Raw genomic sequence first — 22,500 nt, 5'->3', positions numbered from 1 at the left:
GTACATTGAGAAATACGTTTTGAAAGGTTGAATATTCAGTTTTAAAAACTTGTAAAGGTGTACGTTTACGACATTGCAACGTATTTTTTCAGAACTGACTTTTCAGCACTGACTTTTCAGAGATTTGACCACACAGGCGCAAGCTTTAAGTCACGTGAATATTGGCAGTGTTCTGACGCCACTCGTTTTGAAACTCCTGACAGTCGAATCTGAAAAAAAAAAAACATTCCTGGGGGCGGGACCATTTAGCTCTAAACCTATTGGTTGCTCTCGGCTGACGTACATTCCAATCACATGTGCCATTCACCGGGCTGTGCGTGATTGACAGTGCTCTGGCGATGACACGAATAACAAGCGACTTTCGCGGTTGATTTTGATTTCCATTTTCTGGAACCATGGCTGTTTCCCAAAGTGAAGGCTGCAGCCTTGCTAGGACGCGTCCTTGCTAGTCGCGTCCAATGGAGATGAGACTCTAGCTGTGTTCGAAATCGTTCCCTATCATGGATGTAGTGCACTAAATAGGGTGCACGCCATTTTGTAGGGTGTTCGAATTCTCAGTGGTCCACTATATAGGGCACTATACAGGTATAGTGGACTTAAAATAGGGTACATACGATGTTCCCTACATGTTACTCCCGTATACCACAATGCAATGCGGTTGTATTTTTCCAGGGGAGAAGAAGAAGCTGAATAACCGCGAAAACGAATACATTTAATGATGGAGTCTCCGGCTTGTGTTTAGAAATGTCAACAATTTATTTGGGATTTAACATTCAAAATTAATTTTAAAAAACTGTAATGAAATGTAACATTCAACATCAATACAACCTCCAGCCCGGTTTGTTTAGATGATGTCGGCGCATCACGTCACACAAATACCAGGCGCATTTACTGACGCAAATGACGTTTAGAAATGTTGGGCGTAGTGTCCGAATTCTCGTTCCCTATTCCCTATATAGTGCACTATATCATGTACACTATATAGGGAATAGGGAACGTGTGTATAGGGAACGTGTATTTCGAACACAGCTTCTGGTTCCAGAAAATGGAAATCAAAATCAACCGCGAAAGTCGCTTGTTATTCGTGTCATCGGCAGAGCACTGTCAATCACGCACAGCCCGGTGAACGGCACATGTGATTGGAATGTACGTCAGCCGAGAGCAATCAATAGGTTTAGAGCTAAATGGTCCCGCCCCCAAGGAACGTTTTTTTTTTTTTCAGATTCGACTGTCAGGAGTTTCAAGACGAGTGGCGTCAGAACACTGCCAATATTCACGTGACTCAAAGCTTGCGCCTGTGTGGTCAAATCTCTGAAAAGTCAGTGCTGAAAAGTCAGTTCTGAAAAAATACGTTGCAATGTCGTAAACGTACACCTTTACAAGTTTTTAAAACTATATATTCAACCTTTCAAAACGTATTTCTCAATGTATGAACACCTGTTTGCAGAATCCCATTTACAAGGCTTCAAAACCGGGCAACAATGAATTACACTGTTAGAACAGTGCCAGATTTGAAACTCTGCAAATCCGCTGGTGAAATTGTTTGAACTTTGAAAATGTGTTGGTGAAAATGATGAAGAAGATAAAATAGAACACAAAATCATCTATACAGATGTTTGAATTTTAGTTTTATTTTTTTTCAGGTTATGATCTCTTTTTTCAGTGTTGCAAAACCTTTTTTACAAGGTGTTGAGTTTTCAAACCCAGACTTACAAGCCTTTGAAACTTTTTTTTTCAGGTTTGAATTATGGCAGGAATCTGACTCCATAGTTCTGGGAGATAGGAGAGACGACTTATACTGGTACGTTTTGAAGCCAGTGTGGTAAAAAAAGACCCACCGTGGAAATACCCTTGGAGGCAATAGGAAGTGACGTAATTCCCGCCCATACGCTGATTGGCTGATACGTTTGCCACTTTGCATATTGACTTTTGGAAAACGTTTTGGATTCCGTTTTGGAAAACGTTTTGGATTCCGTTTTGCCAAATCTTTTGCAAAGCGTTCGTTTTGCGGATTGAAATGTCATTTGAATGTCGCAACACCCGGAGCGGGGCGAAGTGGATTGCAATCACGGGGACGCTATAGCTTTTCAATTCTGAATAAAGGAACTCAAAGAATTTGACAAAATGTTATTCTATTTTTATTGTTATAACTTTTGCAATTTTAATTGAGGATTGCATTGTCACTTTGCATATTAAAATACACTTTGAATAACGTGTTTACAAATTATATTATAAAATTGCATAATGAATTGTCAATTGCATAATGTAATGACATATTGAATTGCAAATTGCAAATTGCATTGCCATTTGAATTTTTGCTACATATATACTTCCATAGGACCTGGCCCAGATAGAACACAATAGATCTAGCCTACATGTTGGCCACTTTAGGTTGCACAAATCTAGAATAGAGCATGTCAAAACAGACGTTAGGGGAGACGAACGAAGTGTTTATTTATAGCCTATCACATTGAAAAAAATGAAGCAGTGTCAAGGGTACGTGCAAGTGTGTCTCCCTCTTTTGGCAGGGAGACACACTAAACTTGGGAGAGAAAGGGCGGGACCGTTAGTTAGGACCAATGAGCGTTGGTAGCCTACCACCCACACTTTCGGGTTGACATTATGATGGGGAAACATCACTTTCTTTTCACTTAAGTTAAGGGTGGACTTAGGTAGGAGACCAGACGTCCCGGTTTTACCGAGGCAGTCCCGATTTTGAGTTGCGTGTCCCGAGTCCAATGTCTACTTTTGTCCTTGATTACATATAGGCCCTAGCCAAAGTGGTCTTATTATAGCCCGATCTCACTAAAAATCACATAGAAACATATTAAAGCATCCAGCATATGATTTCAACAATGTGCAGAGGCGCCGCATCCCATTAGGCATACCAGGCAACTGCCTGGGGCCCCCACACTACCTAGAATCGCCCCTGACAATGTGTGAGATACGCAACAGGGGTGGTCGCACAGTGGAATGCTTATGGAAAACCAGCGGACGAGCGCTGGGCGGAGATGTTCGCGCATTTCAGAAGCAGAGAGATTCTGTACAAAAATATATGTCTAATTCGTCAGTTTGCCGTGTTTCTGCATGGCACTAATCCCGTTGAGCTGATCTTTCCATAACAAACAATACTTGGACTGACGAGAGACCGTTGACTCAATTGGTGCAAATTCACTCCTCAAACAAAAATGTGTAGGCAAACAAAGTGTGCTTGTCTCTGTGCTCTATGAGTTTGATGTCCCTCTCTCTCTCTCTCTCTCTCTCTCTCTCTCTCTCTCTCTCTCTCTCTCTCTCTCTCTCTCTCTCTCTCTCTCTCTCCCACACAACACTCATTCAATGTCTTTTCATATTTTCTCTTAAATGTGTATGTAGGCCTACCAAAAATATATGATTTTCTTTCCCCATTAGCTTTGTTGTGAGCAGCCCTATAGGACAGTGATCATGATTTGCCTCAATATCAGAATAACACCCATAGGACAAATAGCAATGGTTGGTCATGGTAGCTCATTATTTGGTAGTGGCCATCCCCAAAATGCCCCAGAATACAGGAAATCACACCTACCAAAACAAAATTGTTAGAGGGAGGACCCCCAGACCCTCCGTTCCTGACTGCGCCCCACCCACAAATTTAATCACCAGCAGCCACCACTGGCGCTGCTAATCACTCTTTAAGTCGCAGGTGGCAGAATGTGGTGTGTGACGTGATGATTGGACCGTGTTGGGCCTACCGGAAATCCACTCATTTGATTCACGTGTGTTGTTTAACTTCACCAGGTCGGTCACACAACGCGTCCTCTAACGTTAGATTTGCAACTTGGACAGGCATGGACTTTCAGCTTAATTCTCTATCGTGGCTCGTAGGCCTATCCCTTCTCATTTCTGCACTCACGGAAAGCCAGTTTGCTATGCGATACGGCTCTAGTAAGAAAAGCTCTCCACTTCCGAGACGCTTTGAATTAAATAAAATCCCGCCAAAATTGAGACCAACCCCAGTTGCGCCACCTAAAACAGAAACGGTGACGCGCCCTTCTTCCGTCTATCACGGGATCGCCGTGAAGTGCCACGCCGACTCCATGGAGGTGGTGGTGCGGGCTGATCTCTTTAACACGGGCCTCTTCCTAGAAGCCCAGCACTTACACTTGGGCTCCAATGATTGCACAGCATTTCCATCCGCAGAGGCAGAGCTCACCGTCCATTTCAACCTGATGGAATGCGGCATGAAGCTGTCGGTAAGTGATGGAAGTAGGCTTAGCCTATTTATTTCTCAGGAGTTTCCAGTAGTCAGAAAACTGAGCTCAAGTTCATTCTTATTTAATCATGTACGATTTAAAAAATGAATGGTCAATTATAATCCACGTCTTCCAAATCGTCCTAACGATTTTCTTCTCCGCCAGTCCACGGATGACTCTCTAATCTATTCCAACCTATTGATCTACTCTCCTGAAGCCTCTCTGGACGGGTTGCTTCGCCTGGAAGGGGTGACCATCCCTGTGGAATGCCACTATAATAAGTGAGTCGTATCCCAAATGGACCCGGCTAATCGCAGAATGTTAACGACGTTGCTGCATGACAAATGGCCACGCCCACTACTTTGTTACCTTTCAGGAGGTATTCTGTGGATGGTTCGGCGGTGCATCCCAGCTGGATTCCGTTTGGCTCTGCAGCAACAGCTGAGGACCAAATGGAGTTCAAGCTGACACTTATGACTGGTATTCTACCACTCCGTTTTGGTTTGAGTGTCGATTTTGTTAACATTTTCTTTTTCTTTATTCTTTCACACTCCCATCCTTTGAAGAAAACTAAATCTAGAGGAGATTCATAACATTACTAGCACATTTGTGGTCTGGTAAACTATACCACACAAGGTGGATTTAATGACAACACAATTAAATTAAAATTAAATGATACTGGTTGAATTATCACTCAAATCCCTCTTCAGTTCTACAACTGGGCCTTGAGTTTTGAAGCGGTCCACAATATGACTATGCATGATGACCTAATGATGTGGTTCCCATTTCAGACGATTGGCAGCTTGAGAGGGGATCCCTGACGTACTTCCTGGGCGACCCCGTTCATGTGGAGGCGTCCGTTATCCTCAGCGACCACATGCCCCTGCGGATTTATGTCGAGCACTGTGTCGCCACGGTGACCCCAGACGCAGATGCGGCCTTGCGATACGACTTCATAGAACACCATGGGTGAGTCCCGGGCGTGGGGCCCCGATGATTCGGTTTGCGATGCTATTGCTCAATGCGTTTATTGTTGTTATTCTTTACCACCTCCACCCTTCTCGATTTCACGGCATCACTCCCACGTGTCTGTGTGTGTGATGCGGTCCTTTGAAACTCCTGTATGGTTTTATTACTCCAACGGTCCTCTTCCTTTTGCTCTCCCACCAGATGCCTTTCTGACGCCTACCTGACCGGCTCTGGCTCCCGCTATCTGCCCCGAGTCCAGGAGGACAAGCTGCGATTCAAGCTGGACGCGTTCATGTTCCACCAGGACTTCAGCAATCTGGTCTGTCTCTGACCCCCCCCCCCCACGTTTTCTTGTTCCAATGCAGTGGCTCGAACCGAGTCATGAGATGCAGAAGGAACCAAAGTAGACACTTTGGCCGTCGACATTGAGTTCTCTCCCGTTTTTTTAATTTTTAAGACAAAGGGAATGGAGGGCGGGCGGTGACCTCCTTCTCCTTTTTAATGCCTCACCTCTCTGCTGGAACTTGTCACTGTCTCCCACAGATCTACATCAGTTGTCAGCTGAAGGCTGTTCCTGCTACGACAGCGGTCAGCACTGAGAACCGGGCCTGCTCCTTCATCCACAACAGGTTGCACATTCACCCAGCTTAAACTAGTCGAGTGGTGAACCTATTGATGGGTCTAATTCATTTTTTTTATTATATATATAAGAGCTATGATTTGATTGTCATAAGCTGGAAGTGCCATAGGCTCCATTAACTATTTATGAGTGAAAGGCTCTGTTCCGACACGACTGTGCTCTGTATGATAGAGACACAGACGGACCGCTCTCGGTTAATTTGTGATCATTGGGCCAATCTCTTCCGTGATTGGTTTAGCATAACTATCTTGTCTGTCAATCGCAGCTACGTGAATGCAACATCTCTCTGTGGCAGTGCAATGTAGAGGGAGAGAGCCAAGGTTTTTTTTGATTGGGTTGCTGTGTATTCTGTGTTAGTTATTTTTTGCATGTGACACAGACGAAGTTCTCATTCGAATGCTCCTCAGGTGGCAGTCAGTGGATGGGCACCACAAGGCCTGCGACAGCTGTGATGTCGACCGGCAGTTTCTAGCCGCTTCCGCAGAGCAGAGTCCTTCCCTGTCACCAACGAGACCCCTGGAACCTGTGGTCAGGCTGCCCGCGGCCCGCCAAGCCGAGGAACCTCACACCGAAGCCAAACAGGCTCCCGCAAACTACTTCCGTTTCCGCCCCCCCAGCCACCTGAGGGCGTCTGCACCGATGAAGAGAGCCAACTCGGGTAGCGTTGAGTAGAGACGACAAAGCAACATACTGAAATGTTCAACCATTTTAAAATATTAAATGACACATTGTACCCCCGAGGTGTGTGTGCGGTAAGCCGTTACAAGTCGTTAAGAAAGTCAGCCTCTTCTGACATCACAAGTGGGCGTGTCCACCTAGCTGTAGGATGGATAGATGAGCAACGTTTAATACAGTCCACTGGGTAGGCTGGTAGACTGATCTATCCAGCACTCATCTAGGTGAACACGCCCACCTGTGATGTCAGAAGAGGCTGATTTTCTAAACGGCTTGTAAACACATTCACACCTGGTGGTTTGATATGTCACCTTTTAAACATTGTGTGTGTGTGTGTGTGTGTGTGTGTGTCCCCTCATCCTCCTTTTTATTTTTATTTTGCCAGAGTGGACCAAGACCACGTCCTCTGGGCCCTTGGTCATACTACCCTCCATCGTCCCCACAAAGCCAGCACACTCTGCTGCCTCTCTCCGGCCAATAACATCTCGATAGCCTGCAAAGACACAGTCTGGACATTGGGGGAAAAATAGGTCAACAGTGCCTTCAAATCCAGGAGCAGATGAATATATAAACCAACCACAAGCATGTTCACTGAACATTTACCAAAACTGATATAAGTAATAATGGGACTCCACTGGGCAAAATCCAACCGCATAAACCATCATCTTAAAATTATGTTTATTTTAGTTTTTAAGTAATTTTATTAATTAATTCGCTTGAAGGACTAACTTTGGCCAATAATCCTTTTATCACAGACGGCGGTAGTAGTTTTGGTTATTAAATGTTCAGTTTGACAGATAATTTTGTGCATGCCCATTTCTTTCAACACGCAGACAATCAGTTGAATTTGTGCACTTTGCACGGGTCGATGTGTTCAGTATTTTTTTGTCATGTGAGATTGATGAGCTACTCATCCTACTGACTACTCATCCCATGCCATATTCATCTTTTTATATGGCAGATGCAATTTGTTATGTCATGCTCCCACCCAATGCAATTCTTATTTGCCAGACAAGTTTGAATGTGAACTCGTTGTCTGGGACCAGATTGATTAGTGTGGATGTAGATCGTCATAGTATTCATGCTCCTGATGATCATTGAATGGTCCTTGCTGTTTATCTGAAACATCATGTAGGCTTTACCTAATTGATGTACAATACACAAAAATATGATTCTGATCTTTGGTGTTGAAACGGAAGTTCTTTGGATTCCCTTATGCTGCAATGTGATTGAGGCAAGTCATGTGGCCAGGGTTCATTTTGATGCTATAAGTGGCACTTAAGTGGAGCTAATCAGTTTATGGGAGTGAATGGCATTAGGGGGAACTCTTCCGTTTACGGGAATGAATGTCTTTTGTGGGTTGCTGGACGATAAAATGGCTGCTAAAAACATTAAGGCTTATTCAGAAAAGGAAAAATGTTACTGTCAGTTATTATGATGCTTGTTGGCTAATACATGATGCTTCATTCATTTTCTCGGTTCCCTCATTTAGTCATACTTTTCTACCACTGGTTAGAATTGTGCCAAACTACAGAATCGACAGTGCTTTTGGCTTTATATCATGCTTTCGCATGCAGATGTTGGGTAAAAGCATAACCTACACCTCGATTAAGCAAGGGCTTAGTTTTGCTAATTATGTCGTCATCTTCACTAAATTTTTCACGCACCCCTCTCACGAGTATTGTATATTTTTGTTTGTGTTTCACACATAAGCTTTGCTCTGTGACGCTTGTTTGCGTCTGTCTCAAATTATGTAGCTTGGGTGGGAAAGAGACATTATGGAACCAATGCTTCCATTAAGTACTTAATGGGCCACACGCACAGAGGAGAGTGGACCAGGGGGACCGGAGACTGGTGCCTCGTTTTACCGGCATCTTGATTATGGCTCTATGTTCGGTATCCAAGATATTAAGAGGCCTGAGTAAGCGGTCTCGCATGGATGAATATTTGATGAGCGTATATGCTCGGACTCTTTTCCGCTGTAGATAATAGGCCTATCACTGGGTTCCAACCAAAGGCACCACCGCCTGTGCGTTACAGGCTGGTTTTTACTACAAAACAATGGCGGGGATCACACAACAGCGAATACCAGCATTTTGGACAGTTTTATTTATATTATTGAACACTGTTTATTCCATCAGAAGATGTGGACCGGATATTTGTTCGGACGACCAGATCTGCTGCCCGCCCGGGCAGGGTAACGTAACGTGTTGCAAGCCAATAGTCGACCCGACTTACTACAACATCGCCATGATTACGCGCAAACTCTCTGGGATTCTTCTTTTGTTGCTTCTGTTCGCCATGGGCTATTCGATCCAGAGGTTGATCTGCTCCAAAACCAGGAGGCGGATTCACGACACGGAGCATCTTGCCGCGTCCCAGAGCCCCAGCGGCCACCCGACGCCCACCGTGTCGCGGGAGCCGCTAATCGTGGCCCCAGGCAGCAGTAGTGAGTCCGACGCAGCCCCACCGGCATCGTTGCCCACCTACGAAGAATGCATTTGCAAACGACTTCCGACGTATGAGGAGTCTCTGCTGGAGAGCAGCCTTGTGAGTCATGTGGAGACCACACACCAGGTAGTACGAGGCCGGAGACCGCATAGACATGAAGAAACAACTCGTGTCATTGTGCTTATCTTTATTGCACCCGCGAATACAACTTCCAGTTTGTAGTCATGTGTTGTATGATGAGTGTTAATTTCCATTATTTCCCGTTTTGAAAATGACCACATTTGAAATGGGTAATGGGTCCAATCTGTAAATAGCAGAAACAAAGCAAAGCCTCATTTCAGGCGCGCGTTGCCTGAATGGCGGCGTATGGATTTTACGCACGTTGTTTGAGCTAAATTAAGAAATTGATTTTAAAATATTTTACTCAGGGCTCTCATTGTGCTTAATTGTTTATCCAATCGGCAGTTCAAATAAAACAGATCCTCTGGCATACTATAGGCCTCAAGTCAGCCTACCGATGCCGGGTGGACTTTGCGCGGATATAGTGCACCGTGTCTTTGATATTCTCTTTGATTTTCACAGGATCCGAGGGCAGCTTGAGCAGCTGAGCCACGCGTCTGAAGCCCTCCTCAAGCCCGAAGCCCGTCGCGGCCGAACAAGGCTGGATGAACCAATCCCGATCGGAACACATCTTCGAGAAGTTGAAACGCTCCGTTAACTCCGTGACAGTCTGCGCGCCGGATACGTCTTGTTTGTTGGCGAGTACCACCACCGGGATGCCGGTCAGATGCTCGCTCTTCAGCGTGTGCTCTAGCTCTCGGCGGGCCTCCGCAAGCCGGTCCAGGTCGGAGCTGTCCACGACGAACACGACCGCCGCCGCGTCCTGGTGGTAACTCGCCCAGTGTTGGCGCATGTTCCTCTGGCCGCCGACGTCCCACACCGTCAACGTTATGTTTTTCTTGCCTCTTTTCTCCTCCAACATTTCGACATTAAACCCTATGGTGGGTTCTGTGGCGACGCGCTTTTTCTGTTTGTATTTGTAAAGCAGGCTCGATTTGCCCGCATTGTCCAGACCCAGAATGAGAACACGCACCTCCGGTTGAGACACCCGTTGTCCCATCGTCAATAACGAAATAAAAGTCAATCTGAAGAACCGCAAGGTAATAGCCGTGACGACCGTGTGAAGTAATTCCGTGTGACTTCACGCTGTTTACTCAGTGCGTTTCCCATAGTTACTCGATAAGCCTGTTAAACAGAGACCATAAACCTTGCTCTGGGCCTATAACTGATTAATGTCCAGAAGCAAAGGATCGTATTGTGAAGGGATATGTGATAAACTTCCTACTCTCCTCCTCTGTGATGCCGGAAAGGCCTGTCAATCATTATCGTGGTTGCAAAGTCCCAGGTGGATTATTGCATAATGTGTGCGTGGGCTGTGTGTATGGGGGGGGGGGGGGGGGGGGGCTCTATGCTCAGACATACAATTCAGTTAATGACATTGGTTCTTATATCGCCACTACTTTGAGGATTTTTTTTATATGAATCCATGTTTCTAGAGGTGACTAGATGTATTAGTAGTGGCTATTTATCATCGTAAAAATTAGAAGCCTTTTGTCACGCCTCTGCATGTATTCCCGTTTCAGCACAAGAATGTCTAAATCGAAACCATGTTACCAGCTTGTTATGACGAAGTGCTATTGCGTCTCCTTTCCGCAAGGGGGAGCTCTCGTTTTGCATAAATGATTAAGGCGCATCATAGACGGACCATGACATGGGGTAAACCCTGATCATTACCATGCAATATTTAATTTGCACACAACGTCATCACGTTTAACTATCAAATCAATGAAATTGAATTAAAAAATCACCCATAAGGTTAGATAAATTGAAAGACATATCATTGTATTAGCATTAAAAAAAGTTTTAAATAGTGGGCCTATTGAAGACGAACTAGCGGTTTGAGTTCACCATTAGGCCCTCCAATAAATAAATAAATGCATGTATGAATAATATTATTATATAACTGAAATTCTTTCCATTAATCCATGTAATAATCGCTGGGATCGTTGGTCCTGGGCTGAACCACATCACCCAGGGCCAGGACAGGGACTAAAGGTCCCAAAAAAAAACTTGTTTTCGTCTCCTTTCAGAGCGCACAAACAGCCCGTTGGGGTAGCTTGTCACTTCTTGAACCCTTCGTGTCCAGTTCGTTTCGAGTCTCATCGGTGGAAGACCCAAAAGACGTTTCGCCGTCCACTCGGAGACCACCTCGGTCATCGTCGGGCGCTTTTCCCATTAGAGCCCGCCAAGGAGAGGTGGACGAGGTCCACATCTCGACGCCGTGCACGTGGATCCTCGTACCTACTCGTATCCTTCCAGCTTTTACATTTGCTTCAGGCATAGTACCTCCGACGTCGAGAGTAAATAAATAAGACCTTGCAGTAAAAGGCTCACTTCAAATGTCAATATCTGTTCCATCTCTCCTTTGGTTTGACCCACACGCCACCAGTCGGGTTATCCACCACATACACCAGGCCGCTGGTGTTAGTAGAGTGTCTGTGCTGCCACGGGGAGTGCTTTCTTCTGCCCTCCCGATCTTGAATGTCCCAAGGCCTACCCCTCATCTGAAGAGTGCAAGAAAATAAGCAGTGTGTCTTGAAATCGTGGGTATCTTCATTTAAATAAACCCGCTGCTCGTCTATAGAGCCGAGGCTTTGGATCAACATTCGCTCCTCCATAGATGACTTCGATCCGTGCTGTCCCATTGTGGTTTATTGTATATCCCGCTACGTGGATGCTTCTTGCGTTTTGTGAGCTCCGGCTCTTGCCGCTCTTAAATACCCTGGACTGGGTTCAAGCTTTCCGGTAAACCGATGTCAAATGACGTTCAGTTAAATTACTGGACGGTGAGTCGCCTTGCAGTGGTCTACAGTGACACCACAGTGGCTAGCCAGCACACATAACTATTTGTAGCGTTGGCCTGCTTCCCATAAACACGCAAACGACGTCATACTAGTTCCCCCCTCAGTGTGAGGCCACCTTATATAGTGATTATTTCCAGTACAGTAAACCAATTGGGTTGACACATCAGATCATAATGTGTTTTTCCATGAACTGTGTTTGGCTAGGGTTCTTCTGTTCAACTTTAAAAGCATTCCATATTGTATTTCTACACAGCAGCTGTGGATGTCAGTTCATGTCAACACACTCGAATTTCAAAACAACCCAGCAAAATAAAATTTATTGGCAGACTGTCACGCAGATGAATAAAACGTTCACAATGAACATTTTACGATTTCAATACTGAGATCTCACATACATAATCTTCATAAATTGTGTGTTGGGCGGATTTTAAGATTTAAATAAGGCATTAAGGTAGCTTATTAAAGAATAATAAGAAAAATAGGCTTATCATTTCTCTCAATACAACTAATGCAAACAAAAATAACACTTGATAACAAAAAGTAGGATTCAAATCAGTAGTAAATCAATTACAATCAAATATGATCGCATATAAAAAGAAAAGTGTGTTTTTTTCCCCCGTCATATTGCTTCTTAAGCGGCATGGCATTACAAGCAGATAACATTCACGTCACGGCTGCATTATACACGTGTCGTTTTTTTTTCTCTTTATAACAGCTGCATCAAGTCACAGCCGTTCACACCACCTCATGCCCTGATATGGACGGCATGCATCCGTTTAATGTGGGATGGTTAAGCCCAATCGCGACTGCATACTTAGGGAGGGGGGGGGGGGAGTTTGGGTCTAAATCAGGGCACACATACGTTACACACGACATCCCCTTTCTATTGCGTCTACGTGGGCTGATATGCAAGGAGTAGTCATTCCGCATGAAAATAAATCTTGAAAGTGCAGCGTGTGTGTGTGTGTGTGTGTGTGTGTGTGTGTGTGTGTGTGTGTGTGTGTGTTTGTTCTAAGGTAAAGCGGTAGCATACATGTACCCCAATGTCCAGTAAACAGTAGATCGATCACAGTCTCACGTGCTGGTTTCGAGAAATCACCTCGGATCGGGTGCGACGATATCTTTTTGAGATTCAGTGTATTTGATCCTTCAAGATGCAATTTTTTTTATATACAGATTTTTTTTTTTTTTTAAATAGGGTTTAATACCAGAGCATTCAGGGCGCCGGTGGCGGCGACCCATCCTCCCCCCCTGGTGGTGTTGTCCATGCCCCAGGTGTAGTAGGAGTGGGCCAAGGCTAGCCAGAACCACAGCGCAGGCTCACTCGCCGCTCTTAGCCCCGCCCTTGCCGCCGCCGCCACTCTTGAACCTCACCACCATGACGGTGATGTTGTCGGGGCAGCCGCGGTAGAAGGACTGCAGGACGATGCTCTTGGCGCCGTAGTGCGGCTCGTCCAGCCGCTCGCGCACAAAGCGCACCGCCTCCTCGTTGCTGAAGGCGTCCCAGAGGCCGTCCGAAGCCAGGATCATGAACTCGGGCTGCAGCTTGTCCAGGTCAAAGGTCACGATGTCGGGGTCGGGGATGACTACGTTGAGGTTCTTCAGCGGGTAGTCGCCCAGCGAGCGGGACATGGCCAGGATACCCTGGACCCTCCAGGAGCCGTTGAAACTGATGAAGCCCCCTGGGGAGGAGAGGAGCACAGGGGAAGTTAACTTTGTTGTTCAGCTGAGGCGTCATGGTTTTTGATCAGGAAAACATTATAGGGTTATATACCATGAGCAATGGATGTTTCATTAAAAATACAACAAACTAGTATCATTACTTAATGATTGATTCAAAACAAATATATAACCTTGTAGTCACCCACAACGGTAAGCTGTCTAGATATTGATGCAATTCCAATAAAGACCAGCAGATGGCGACAGGTGGACTTCAACCCGATGCCCATTGCTTTCGATTGCTTCATTTTAATGAACCAACTCACCTGCACGCTTGATTCTTTTACGCTCTTTCAGCTGGTATGGTTTGTGGTCATGTGACAAAGCAACGGCGTTGCCGTCCTTGTCACACAAAACACCACGCGAATCTCCAACATTAGCCACCGTTAGTTCTCTGTCTGATAGCAGTGCTACCAAACATGTGGTGCCTGAGGGAAGAGGGAAGGAGTGATGAAGTAAGGCGTGTGCGTGTGTGCGAAATGTGTTGCATGAAATGACCTAGTGGTTGATTGCATTAAGCATCCTAGAACGCCATATGACTTTAATGTGAAGATCTGTGTCGTCAAGAACACAAAATGTAATTGTAGTGTTATTGAACGAAATGTGATTCTTTGGCAATTCAGAAACTGTCAATGGTAACAAATATATACATGGTTATGAAAACAAGCTATTTCCAGATGTTATGCTTGTACAGTATTTGTTTTACTCTGTACTCAAATAAATCAAACATTAAGCTACAGTTAGAATTGTGAATTTACTAAATTAGAAATACGGTTAAAAAGTGTATGTATATCCAATGAGAGTCAGAGATCGGCATATTTGATAGGGAATATAATGTTAAACTTTTTCGGTTAGTCTCAAATAAATAGATGAGCGGATGGGAGCTGTAGAAATAGAAGTAGAAATTATGGTCACAGAAACAATCTCACAACATTTTACGGAATTACAAGTGCTAACTTTATCTCACAGAAAATCCCCCCCGGCCAAAACGCATCACTAACAAAACACCAGTGCATAGCACCGACGCGATTTGGCCTCCTTACACCCCCATGTCATCACCGCCGTGTCCGAGTATGTATGCACCTCCAATCATCCCCGGCTCCTGACCTGCTTCATCGTGATTGGCTGAGAGTTTGTCCAGCATGTCACGATCGACTGCCATGATTCGCTGTTCCAAGATACTGGCGTAAGACTGTGAGCTCTCTTTCCGCTCGCGCTCAAATGCCTGCAGCTGCTGCCTCAGGGCCTCAGGCAGATGGGCCTTCACATAGTCAGCCGCTGCCTGGTGGGGGGGAACATAGAGGTTAGTGCACCTGAGGAGATAGAGAGAGAAGGGAGGAGAGAGACAGTCAAGGGGGGGGGAAAGAGCAAGATAGACCCAGGGGCACACGGTTGAAAAAAAGGGCATGCTTTTTTGCCGAGTACGCAGTAGTTCCAGGTGAGAAATTAGTCTTTTGTATATACGTGTAGTTTCATTTAAATAGTTATTCTAAAATGAGCTGCAGGTTATAATAAGAGATTCAGGTGGCACTCTGGTTGGACTTGGTTGTTTCCATGGTTTAGATCAGCAGGGCCTGCATTATTATTTAAAGTTAAAGGACTGGTCAGTAACATTTTATACCTTATCAAAATGAGGATCTTCAACTGGTTTGCAGCGCTATAAAGGTTGCAGTTAACCTGTAAACCCAGGACATACAGTGCCAAATGCAAGATTCTAACCGACCAGTTTTGCAATGAAACTACAAACTGGGAAATGACGTTCCAGCATTGGTTCCCGAGGTTAGAGGATATCTTCTTTACAAGGCGTCTGCTCTTTTTATCTCAAGTGCCTCCAGATGACCCCAATAGAAGTTGAAATTAATGGAGCATTCCATCATCTGTGACTTTGCCTGTAGTGGAGGTTGAAGCAGGTGTTCAGTTGAATTATTGAACCACCCATTGCTTACCCCTCTTCCTCACTTATACTTCTGCATACTGACTTATACTTTAGGGCCTCCGTCCACAGTGAAATGAAGAACCGGCTCCAAGCCTTATCCAAGATACAGCAGTGGCAGGCATTAACGTATATTATGTCATTTAAATGTTACATAATACCTAGGCCTACCTCATATACCACAATATCTTATGGTCATGTATTCATTTCCAAATACATCTTTACATGATCATATATTGCAACTGTAGGTTTATATTTAATTTTATTTTGTAAAACAAATGATTGCCTCATTTAAAAATATATATATGTGGAAATTACAGGATACTAATTATAACCGAAAAGTATAGCTGGACCTATAAGCAGTAGTTATGGGAGAAGTTGTACCATAATGTCCTATAAATATGAATCACTGTAAGGCAATGACAGAAAGGATATTATTTTGAAGGGCACACAATGTGCCATGTTCTGGAGGACTGGCAGATCTCACACTGGGAGGGTAAATATTTGATTTGGGAAAGGGTGCAGACTGTGAGCAAGCAGTCATGAAGCAAACACACACACATACGCGCGCGCACACACACACACACACGTATAACACCTGTTGGTTCTACTATCATTTAGGATCACAATACACAAATGGCACTTACATCCGACATGTAATAGGTAATATAAATCGAAATCAGTCATTTCAAACCTGAATAACTCGTCATCTATTTGTTTAGAATCAGCCCGGTTCAGAAAAGACCCAATCACATCCCACACCCGATGTCGATAAAACTATGAACACTGAGGTGCCCTAAGGTGCTTAACCAGATTAAAGAGGGAAAGCAGATGTTTCTGTGGTAGGTTGGGCGTTTCCACTACTGATGGAACCACTTGGGGGCGTTGTGGGTGACAGATGGAGCCTGTAACACGTGGTGCATAGACAGCCATGAGAATTCACTGACCCTTAACTAGGGGAGGGAAAGAAAGGAAGACAAAAGCCTTCTTCGCACCCACGTGTCCTACTACACACACAATGCAGTGTGTGTGTGTGTGTGTGTGTGTGTGTGTGTGTGTGTGTGTGTGTGTGTGTGTGTGTTCCACCAAGTCCCCAACACCGGCCCCAGAACAAGGTACATCTTAACAATGGGAAGGGTACACAACAACTAATGCTTGTTCAAGATGTGGAAAGTTAAACAGGATTTGGTAGAGGTGTAATAGGGTACTACAGTACATCATTTCCTTCCGTCCCTGGTAATATGAGGAATACGATTATTTAAGAATAACAACACATTATTTCCCTGTGTGGCCCACATAGTAAAATGTGGAGTTAAACCATGGACCTATTAGTTAAACATGTGCAGCAGGAAAAGACAATAAACCGACGCATTCGTTTTAGTGGGAGAAATTTGGTTAGTCTTGAGCACATCTAAATGACAAATATGGGCCTATGTAGCATACTTTCCACTCACCTCTCCACCGTGACCGTCAAAGATCCCAAATATGGACGGGTGGGATTTGTTAGTGATGTCCGTGAGCACCTCGAAGCGGTCCTCCATGTGATCCCGCCGCCCCTGGATGGAGTACACCGCCACGTTGTTGTTCTTGAACTCCCATGTTTTGGAGAACTCGGCATCCAACACACTTAGGCCGCCCAGCCGGTCGTTCATCATCATCTCCGCCACTTTCCCCTTGACCATCTTCACAGCGTCGCGGCTCGACTTGACGATGGTCTTCACCTCGTCGGTGTGGAAGAAATAGCTCCATAAGGCCAGGCTTATACACAACAGGAACAATGTCTCTGGCCTGAGCAGAAAATAACGCATGATCCGACCAAGAAGAGACAACAACGTCATTGTGTCTCCTATCATCACACGCAACCAAACTGCGGTCTGTCTCTTCTTCACGTGCAATTCACTCCATCCGATCGAAGGGGGGGATTTTTTTTGTGTCAAAATGTCTGACACGAGAGATGCGGGTGAACGTGCAATCCGGCCCGATCGAGTGCGTAGTCTACCCGCCCCAGACGGCCGATGGTCGGTCAGCAGTGCAATGAAAGCCAGGCAGAGGCGGACCAGGCCGTTCTCATTGATTTGAGCCGCTGCTCAGCAAGACGCTACGCGAAGATCTCCGGCAAACAGCTGCATGCGGATTCGCTAAAACATTAAGCGCGGTCCTTTGTAGCGGAAAAACTCACCTGGAGGTTAGATAAACATTTGAAGGGAGACATCGAGGCTATTTTTGGACGTATTATGAAGTCCCCCGTTGTTTCGCTGACCCAGTTTCTTCTCCGGGTTATCGTGTCTATATAATTCCTGTCCCCTCTCTCCGTTTGCCATAACCGTAACATTTTCCACACTCCCCCATACTAGCGTTTGTCTGTGTCGCTGCTGGCGAAGGGCGCAGATGCAGGGAACCCATACACTGTCACGCATCGGAACCAATAGCAGAAGAGAATGGTCGATTCACTTAATATTGCCATAACATATTATGTTCATCAGTCGGTAATTTAATTAAATGTAAATGGGCATTTAGATACTTGAAACATATCAATAATTTAAAAGACTATACAATATGCTTCCAAAATACAATCATGAACACTCAGATACAGAAATTTAAATTAAATTTCAATTATATTAACCTACAATATTCGTTTTATTATAAAGTGGAGGCCCATTCTGCATGGATGTTAATGTCATTAATATAATTAACAGGCTTATTTATTAAAGGTAGATAGATAGCTAGCAGAACTATAATTATAGACAGCAGGCTATAACTCATGATCTTTCATTTCATTGTTTCCAATCAACAAGATGCTTTCTACACAGCTTAGTGCTTGTAGGTTCAACTCTAAAGCATGGGAACTTTGTTTGCCCCCGATCCCAGTTCTCCAGATAAACCTTTCAAAGCTTCAAAAATAAGCTTTGTCTCACCATACCATATTGAACCAAACCTTGTTTACAAAATGTTTATAAATCTCGTGATTGATATTACTATTCATAACATTATCCACAAAATCGCAGTCTTGACCCATCCAATGTCGTGTGTGATCAACGCATAGGGGGGCTGAATCGGATCCCACCTAGGGATAGAGGTCAGAGGTCGACATCCTAGACGCACTGCTTTGTGGGACATGTGAAGTTCAGCGGTGCGGTGTTCCTGTGAGCTGTGTTTGGTTTACGAGTGGAGCCTTTGGGCTTCCTAGATCAAGGAGGAGAATGGTGAGATCAATGTTGTTATGGCCCGTTTTGGGACATGGATCCTGGTCTCGGTGGGTTTGCCCTGAGTCAGTTCTTCTTTAAAGCAGCGCCAATTAGCATAGTAGCCACAAGGTACTCAACACAGTTCAATGTAACACCTATACTGTATGGGGTGTCATTGCAGATTATGTGTGTGTGTGTGTGTGTGTGTGTGTGTGTGTGTGTGTGTGTGTGTGTGTGTGTGTGTGTGTGTGTGTGTGTGTGTGTGTGTGTTGTCTTGTGTGTGTTGGTGTGTGTGTGGGTGTGTGTGTGAGAGTGTGTGTGTGTGTGTGTCTGTTTGAGTGTGTGTGTTGGTGTTTGAGTTTGTGTGTGTGTTGGTCTGTTTGTGTGTGTGTGTGTGTTGGTGTTTGAGTTTGCGTGTGTGTTGGTCTGTTTGTGTGTGTGTGTGTGTGTGTGTCATGGTGTGTGTTGGTGTGTGCGTGCGTGTGTGTGTGTGTGTGTGTGTGTGTGGGTATGTGTTTGTGTGTGTGTGTATGTGTGTGTGTATGTGTATGTGTGTGTGTGTGTGTGTGTGTGTGTGTGTGTGTGTGTGTGTGTGTGTGTGTGTGTATTGTATGCAGTCCTGAGACTTTCAGTTCCATGTCCCTCAGGAGTCATGCAATATGTTCCTACAAACCCACCCACCCTGTCTAAACCCTTGATGATTGTAATCCCTCGTGTTCTCGTTGGCTCGAGAGTAAAGCGGTCGCAGCACAAGCCGGGCACTATAAAGGAAGGCGTGCACAGCACCAACCACCAAAGCATGGACTGAGTCTGCCAGTCATCTTCTCAGCAAGGTAAGGTTCTCCGGACCATTCTGCTCGGGACTCGACATCACGGCAATGTTGTCTCCGCGATGGGAGTCAACTTTATCCTTATCGTGGAAACAAATACGTATCTGGTCGAGAGCAATCCGAGATCCTTCCTCAAAATATCAACACGATCGATTGATGCCGAAGTAATGTTAACATGTCTGTTGATTCCAGCCCTTCTGCTTTGTACGTGTCTCTCTTATTTCCTACCGGGGCAGGTCTTCATCACCACACACGTAAACCCGAAGGCATGGCACGTCTTCAGCCGGCGTTCCTCTGGTCCGCCGCCCTGCTGGTGCTGCTGGCCCTGCAGGCCGCCGGCGCCAGGACCACGGCCCGCTCGCCCAAACCTCAGAACACCAAGAAGCCCCCCCGGGCGGGCTCCGGCACCGGAGGAGGAGGAGGAGGAGGAGGGAGGGTCCGGAGGACCACCACCGTCCCCCCGATGTCCTCCAGCAGCATGGCGACCGACGAGACCACAGAGTCCATGACGGACACCTACTCCCTGTCTCCCACCGACAGCACCACCTTCTCCGAAGACGCCTACCCCACGGATTTCATTCTGGACGCGGTGGTGCCCCCGGGGGTCCGCCCCGATAACTTCACCATAGACCTCAGCCAGTGCTTCTACAACGTCTGTGAATGCTGCCCCCCCAACAAGAAATCCCTCGGGCCGCCAGGTGATATACGTCACATAGGAGAACGTTTACCAGGGCGGGAGACATCAAACGAGGGCCTAGACGTCCTTTCGGGTAGAATTGAAAAAGTGTAAAGGCTCATTTAGTTGTTCGTTAACGCCTTGCTCTCCTCTGTCTTCCTACCAGGTGTACCTGGGATGCCCGGAGCTAATGGACTTAATGGAGACCCAGGTACACGCGGGTTTCCCATGCAGGCTTGCTTCCTTTTGCTTGGAGTGAATGTAACGTATGCATTGTTTAGCATTTTAGTCGTATAGTAGAGGACTTTATTCATCCGCGATTTACAGTGACTTCAGACACATGTCGTTAAGGAGCCGGTCGGGGTGAGGAGTATCGCTTTAATGAAGCTTGGAGTTAGACGTTTGATGGAACCTAGAACCTTTCAGCTTGGAGGCGAACATAGCCACTACTACATTATAATGTATTTATTTTCAATATGACAATGAAGGGTCTTCTGAATTCTACATAACACAGGTCAAGCTGGTCTTCCCGGGCCTATCGGACCTCCCGGGGTCCCGGGATTGATGGGGAAACAGGGTGATAAAGGTAGGCGTCTGGCAGCAGCCGCTCCATGGTATCGCAGTAATAATGCACTGGCAATGGCTGCTTATGGTTAGAAGAGCCTGAAGCTTTCTCAATGAAAGGGCGGCTGAAGAGATCTCTACTCCCCACAGGTGACCCGGGTCTCAGAGGAGAGAAAGGGGAGCCCGGTTTGAAGGGCGAGCTGGGTCTCAAAGGAGAGGCTGGACCCAAGGGCAGTCCGGGGATCGACGGCCCCGCCGGCCCCCCAGGGGTCGCGGGGTTGAAGGGTCTGAAAGGGGACAAGGGCGAGTGCCCTCTGCCCCCAGCCGGACCCCCTGGCGAGAGGGGTGAGCCGGGTCTGAACGGCACCGACGGCCTACCAGGGAAGAAGGGAGAGCCCGGAGCCAAGGGAGACCGAGGGAACCTAGGTCCCCCGGGGGGGAGAGGCATGCCGGGGCCCAAGGGAGACCGCGGCAACAAGGGCGCGCGCGGCGTTCGAGGCCCTAAAGGGGCCCATGGAGAAGATGCGCCCCTGATCCGCTCGGCCTTCAGCGTGGGCCTGTACCCCAGCAAGTCCTTCCCCCCGCCGGGCCTGCCCGTCAAGTTCGACAAGGTGTTCTACAACGAGGAGGGTCACTGGGACCCGTCCGCCAGCAAGTTCAACGCCACCCACCCGGGCCTGTACGTGTTCGCCTATCACCTCACTGTGCGGAACCGGCCCCTCAGGGCCGCCCTGGTGGTCAACGGCGTGCGGAAGGTGCGGACGCGCGACTCCCTGTACGGCCAGGACATCGACCAGGCCTCCAACCTGGTGCTGCTGCAGCTGGTCCCCGGCGACCAGGTGTGGCTGGAGACGCTGAGGGACTGGAACGGGGTGTACTCCAGCAGCGAGGACGACAGCACCTTCTCCGGCTTCCTGCTCTACCCGGGCGCCGCACTCCTCTGACCGGGGATCTCCGCCCGACCGCCCGGCCTGCGACCCACCGTCTGAACTCTGCCTTCCACCCTGCTTTAGAAGAGGGGCTCCCTCTTTAGCCCGTTTTGCACTACTCGGTTCAGTCTTAATCAATGCTATATGCTGTCAAACGCCACTGCTAGTCATGTGCCAGCTTGCTGCTTTCACAGCTCATCTTAATCAATGCTTCGCTTGCCCTTAACACGGGTGAGTTTAACACCCTGTACGCAACAACTGTTGCTAACAATGTATTCTGTATTCTAACAATGCAATAAAATTGGGTCTTCAATCATCATTTTTAAAGTCTTCGTCTGTGTTTATAAAACGAGAGGGACTTCTGTAGCCGCAAGCATTCAATTCAAACCACTCAGAAATGATCAAGTCACCGTCGATGACTATGTGAAATTTGATGAACAATATTTTCATTTCTGTACCACTAGAGGGCACAGGAAGCTCAGGATTTACATAGAAGAGCCGCAGTGTGAGATTTTAGACCTGGTACTGTTTACTGTAGTTGAAGGGGGTTGCAACTATATTTAATGAACGAAAGAAAAAAAATATAGAAAGAAAGGTAAACAGCATAAAACATAAAGAAACGTACTCCCTAGCCTACTAACTAACTAGACAACCTTCAAGAAATAATAGGTTATTGGGAGTACATTTCAAATTGGTGTTGCTATAATTGTTCAACTGTAGGCCTATATGTGCAACAATAAGCTAAACTGACATATATTATATGTTGGAGGGAGGAA

The 22,500-nt window shown here is 46.2% G+C and overlaps 4 protein-coding genes across 7 annotated transcripts; 2 read left to right on the top strand and 2 right to left on the bottom strand.

Annotated features, from left to right (window-relative positions):
* The first annotated feature begins 3,684 nt into the window (after window positions 1-3,684).
* zp3b (zona pellucida glycoprotein 3b) lies at window positions 3,685-8,460 on the top strand. Its single transcript, XM_030363830.1, has 8 exons — window positions 3,685-4,229; window positions 4,395-4,510; window positions 4,606-4,709; window positions 5,021-5,198; window positions 5,400-5,517; window positions 5,742-5,827; window positions 6,246-6,496; window positions 6,899-8,460. The coding sequence occupies exons 1-8, from the start codon at window positions 3,705-3,707 to the stop codon at window positions 7,003-7,005; spliced, it is 1,485 nt and encodes a 494-aa protein (XP_030219690.1). The 5' UTR covers window positions 3,685-3,704; the 3' UTR covers window positions 7,006-8,460.
* Window positions 8,461-9,134: 674 nt separating this feature from the next.
* arl14 (ADP-ribosylation factor-like 14) lies at window positions 9,135-10,374 on the bottom strand. Its single transcript, XM_030363837.1, has one exon. The coding sequence runs from the start codon at window positions 10,082-10,084 to the stop codon at window positions 9,476-9,478; it is 609 nt and encodes a 202-aa protein (XP_030219697.1). The 5' UTR covers window positions 10,085-10,374; the 3' UTR covers window positions 9,135-9,475.
* Window positions 10,375-12,177: 1,803 nt separating this feature from the next.
* Window positions 12,178-17,927, bottom strand: ppm1la (protein phosphatase, Mg2+/Mn2+ dependent, 1La). 4 transcript variants are annotated; one of them, XM_030363832.1, is made up of 5 exons: window positions 17,720-17,927; window positions 16,995-17,261; window positions 14,691-14,889; window positions 13,874-14,035; window positions 12,178-13,570 (listed from the first exon to the last, which is right to left on the bottom strand). In XM_030363832.1, exons 1-5 carry the CDS (start codon window positions 17,870-17,872, stop codon window positions 13,209-13,211), a joined length of 1,143 nt encoding a protein of 380 aa, XP_030219692.1. In that variant the 5' UTR covers window positions 17,873-17,927; the 3' UTR covers window positions 12,178-13,208. The 4 variants fall into 4 exon arrangements, with proteins under 4 accessions (XP_030219692.1, XP_030219694.1, XP_030219695.1 ...); XM_030363834.1 differs by having other exon boundaries at window positions 14,715-14,889; XM_030363835.1 differs by having other exon boundaries at window positions 14,715-14,889; window positions 16,995-17,927.
* Window positions 17,928-19,270: 1,343 nt separating this feature from the next.
* otol1a (otolin 1a) lies at window positions 19,271-21,960 on the top strand. Its single transcript, XM_030363831.1, has 5 exons — window positions 19,271-19,558; window positions 19,792-20,253; window positions 20,398-20,442; window positions 20,746-20,817; window positions 20,946-21,960. The coding sequence occupies exons 2-5, from the start codon at window positions 19,824-19,826 to the stop codon at window positions 21,737-21,739; spliced, it is 1,341 nt and encodes a 446-aa protein (XP_030219691.1). The 5' UTR covers window positions 19,271-19,558; window positions 19,792-19,823; the 3' UTR covers window positions 21,740-21,960.
* Window positions 21,961-22,500: the final 540 nt, after the last annotated feature.

The sequence above is a fragment of the Gadus morhua genome, chromosome 8, assembly GCF_902167405.1.
Source record: "Gadus morhua chromosome 8, gadMor3.0, whole genome shotgun sequence".
Classification (NCBI taxonomy): Eukaryota; Metazoa; Chordata; class Actinopteri; order Gadiformes; family Gadidae; genus Gadus; species Gadus morhua.
The sequence above is the reverse complement of the archived record's forward strand: the minus strand, read 5'-3'. Positions and strand labels throughout refer to the sequence as shown.

Excerpts from the sequence above, each read along its gene's own strand:
- zp3b (XM_030363830.1), top strand. The coding sequence starts at position 3,705 with ATGATTGGACCGTGTTGGGCCTACCGGAAATCCACTCATTTGATTCAC. Across the intron at positions 4,230-4,394 it reads AATGCGGCATGAAGCTGTCG|TCCACGGATGACTCTCTAAT; the intron begins GTAAGTGATGGA and ends CTTCTCCGCCAG. Across the intron at positions 4,511-4,605 it reads GTGGAATGCCACTATAATAA|GAGGTATTCTGTGGATGGTT; the intron begins GTGAGTCGTATC and ends GTTACCTTTCAG.
- arl14 (XM_030363837.1), bottom strand. The coding sequence starts at position 10,084 with ATGGGACAACGGGTGTCTCAACCGGAGGTGCGTGTTCTCATTCTGGGT.
- ppm1la (XM_030363832.1), bottom strand. The coding sequence starts at position 17,872 with ATGTTACGGTTATGGCAAACGGAGAGAGGGGACAGGAATTATATAGAC. Across the intron at positions 14,890-16,994 it reads TTGACGGTCACGGTGGAGAG|GCAGCGGCTGACTATGTGAA; the intron begins GTGAGTGGAAAG and ends CCCCCCCACCAG. Across the intron at positions 14,036-14,690 it reads GGAGCCGGGGATGATTGGAG|GCACCACATGTTTGGTAGCA; the intron begins GTGCATACATAC and ends CTCTTCCCTCAG.
- otol1a (XM_030363831.1), top strand. The coding sequence starts at position 19,824 with ATGGCACGTCTTCAGCCGGCGTTCCTCTGGTCCGCCGCCCTGCTGGTG. Across the intron at positions 20,254-20,397 it reads GAAATCCCTCGGGCCGCCAG|GTGTACCTGGGATGCCCGGA; the intron begins GTGATATACGTC and ends TCTTCCTACCAG. Across the intron at positions 20,443-20,745 it reads TGGACTTAATGGAGACCCAG|GTCAAGCTGGTCTTCCCGGG; the intron begins GTACACGCGGGT and ends TACATAACACAG.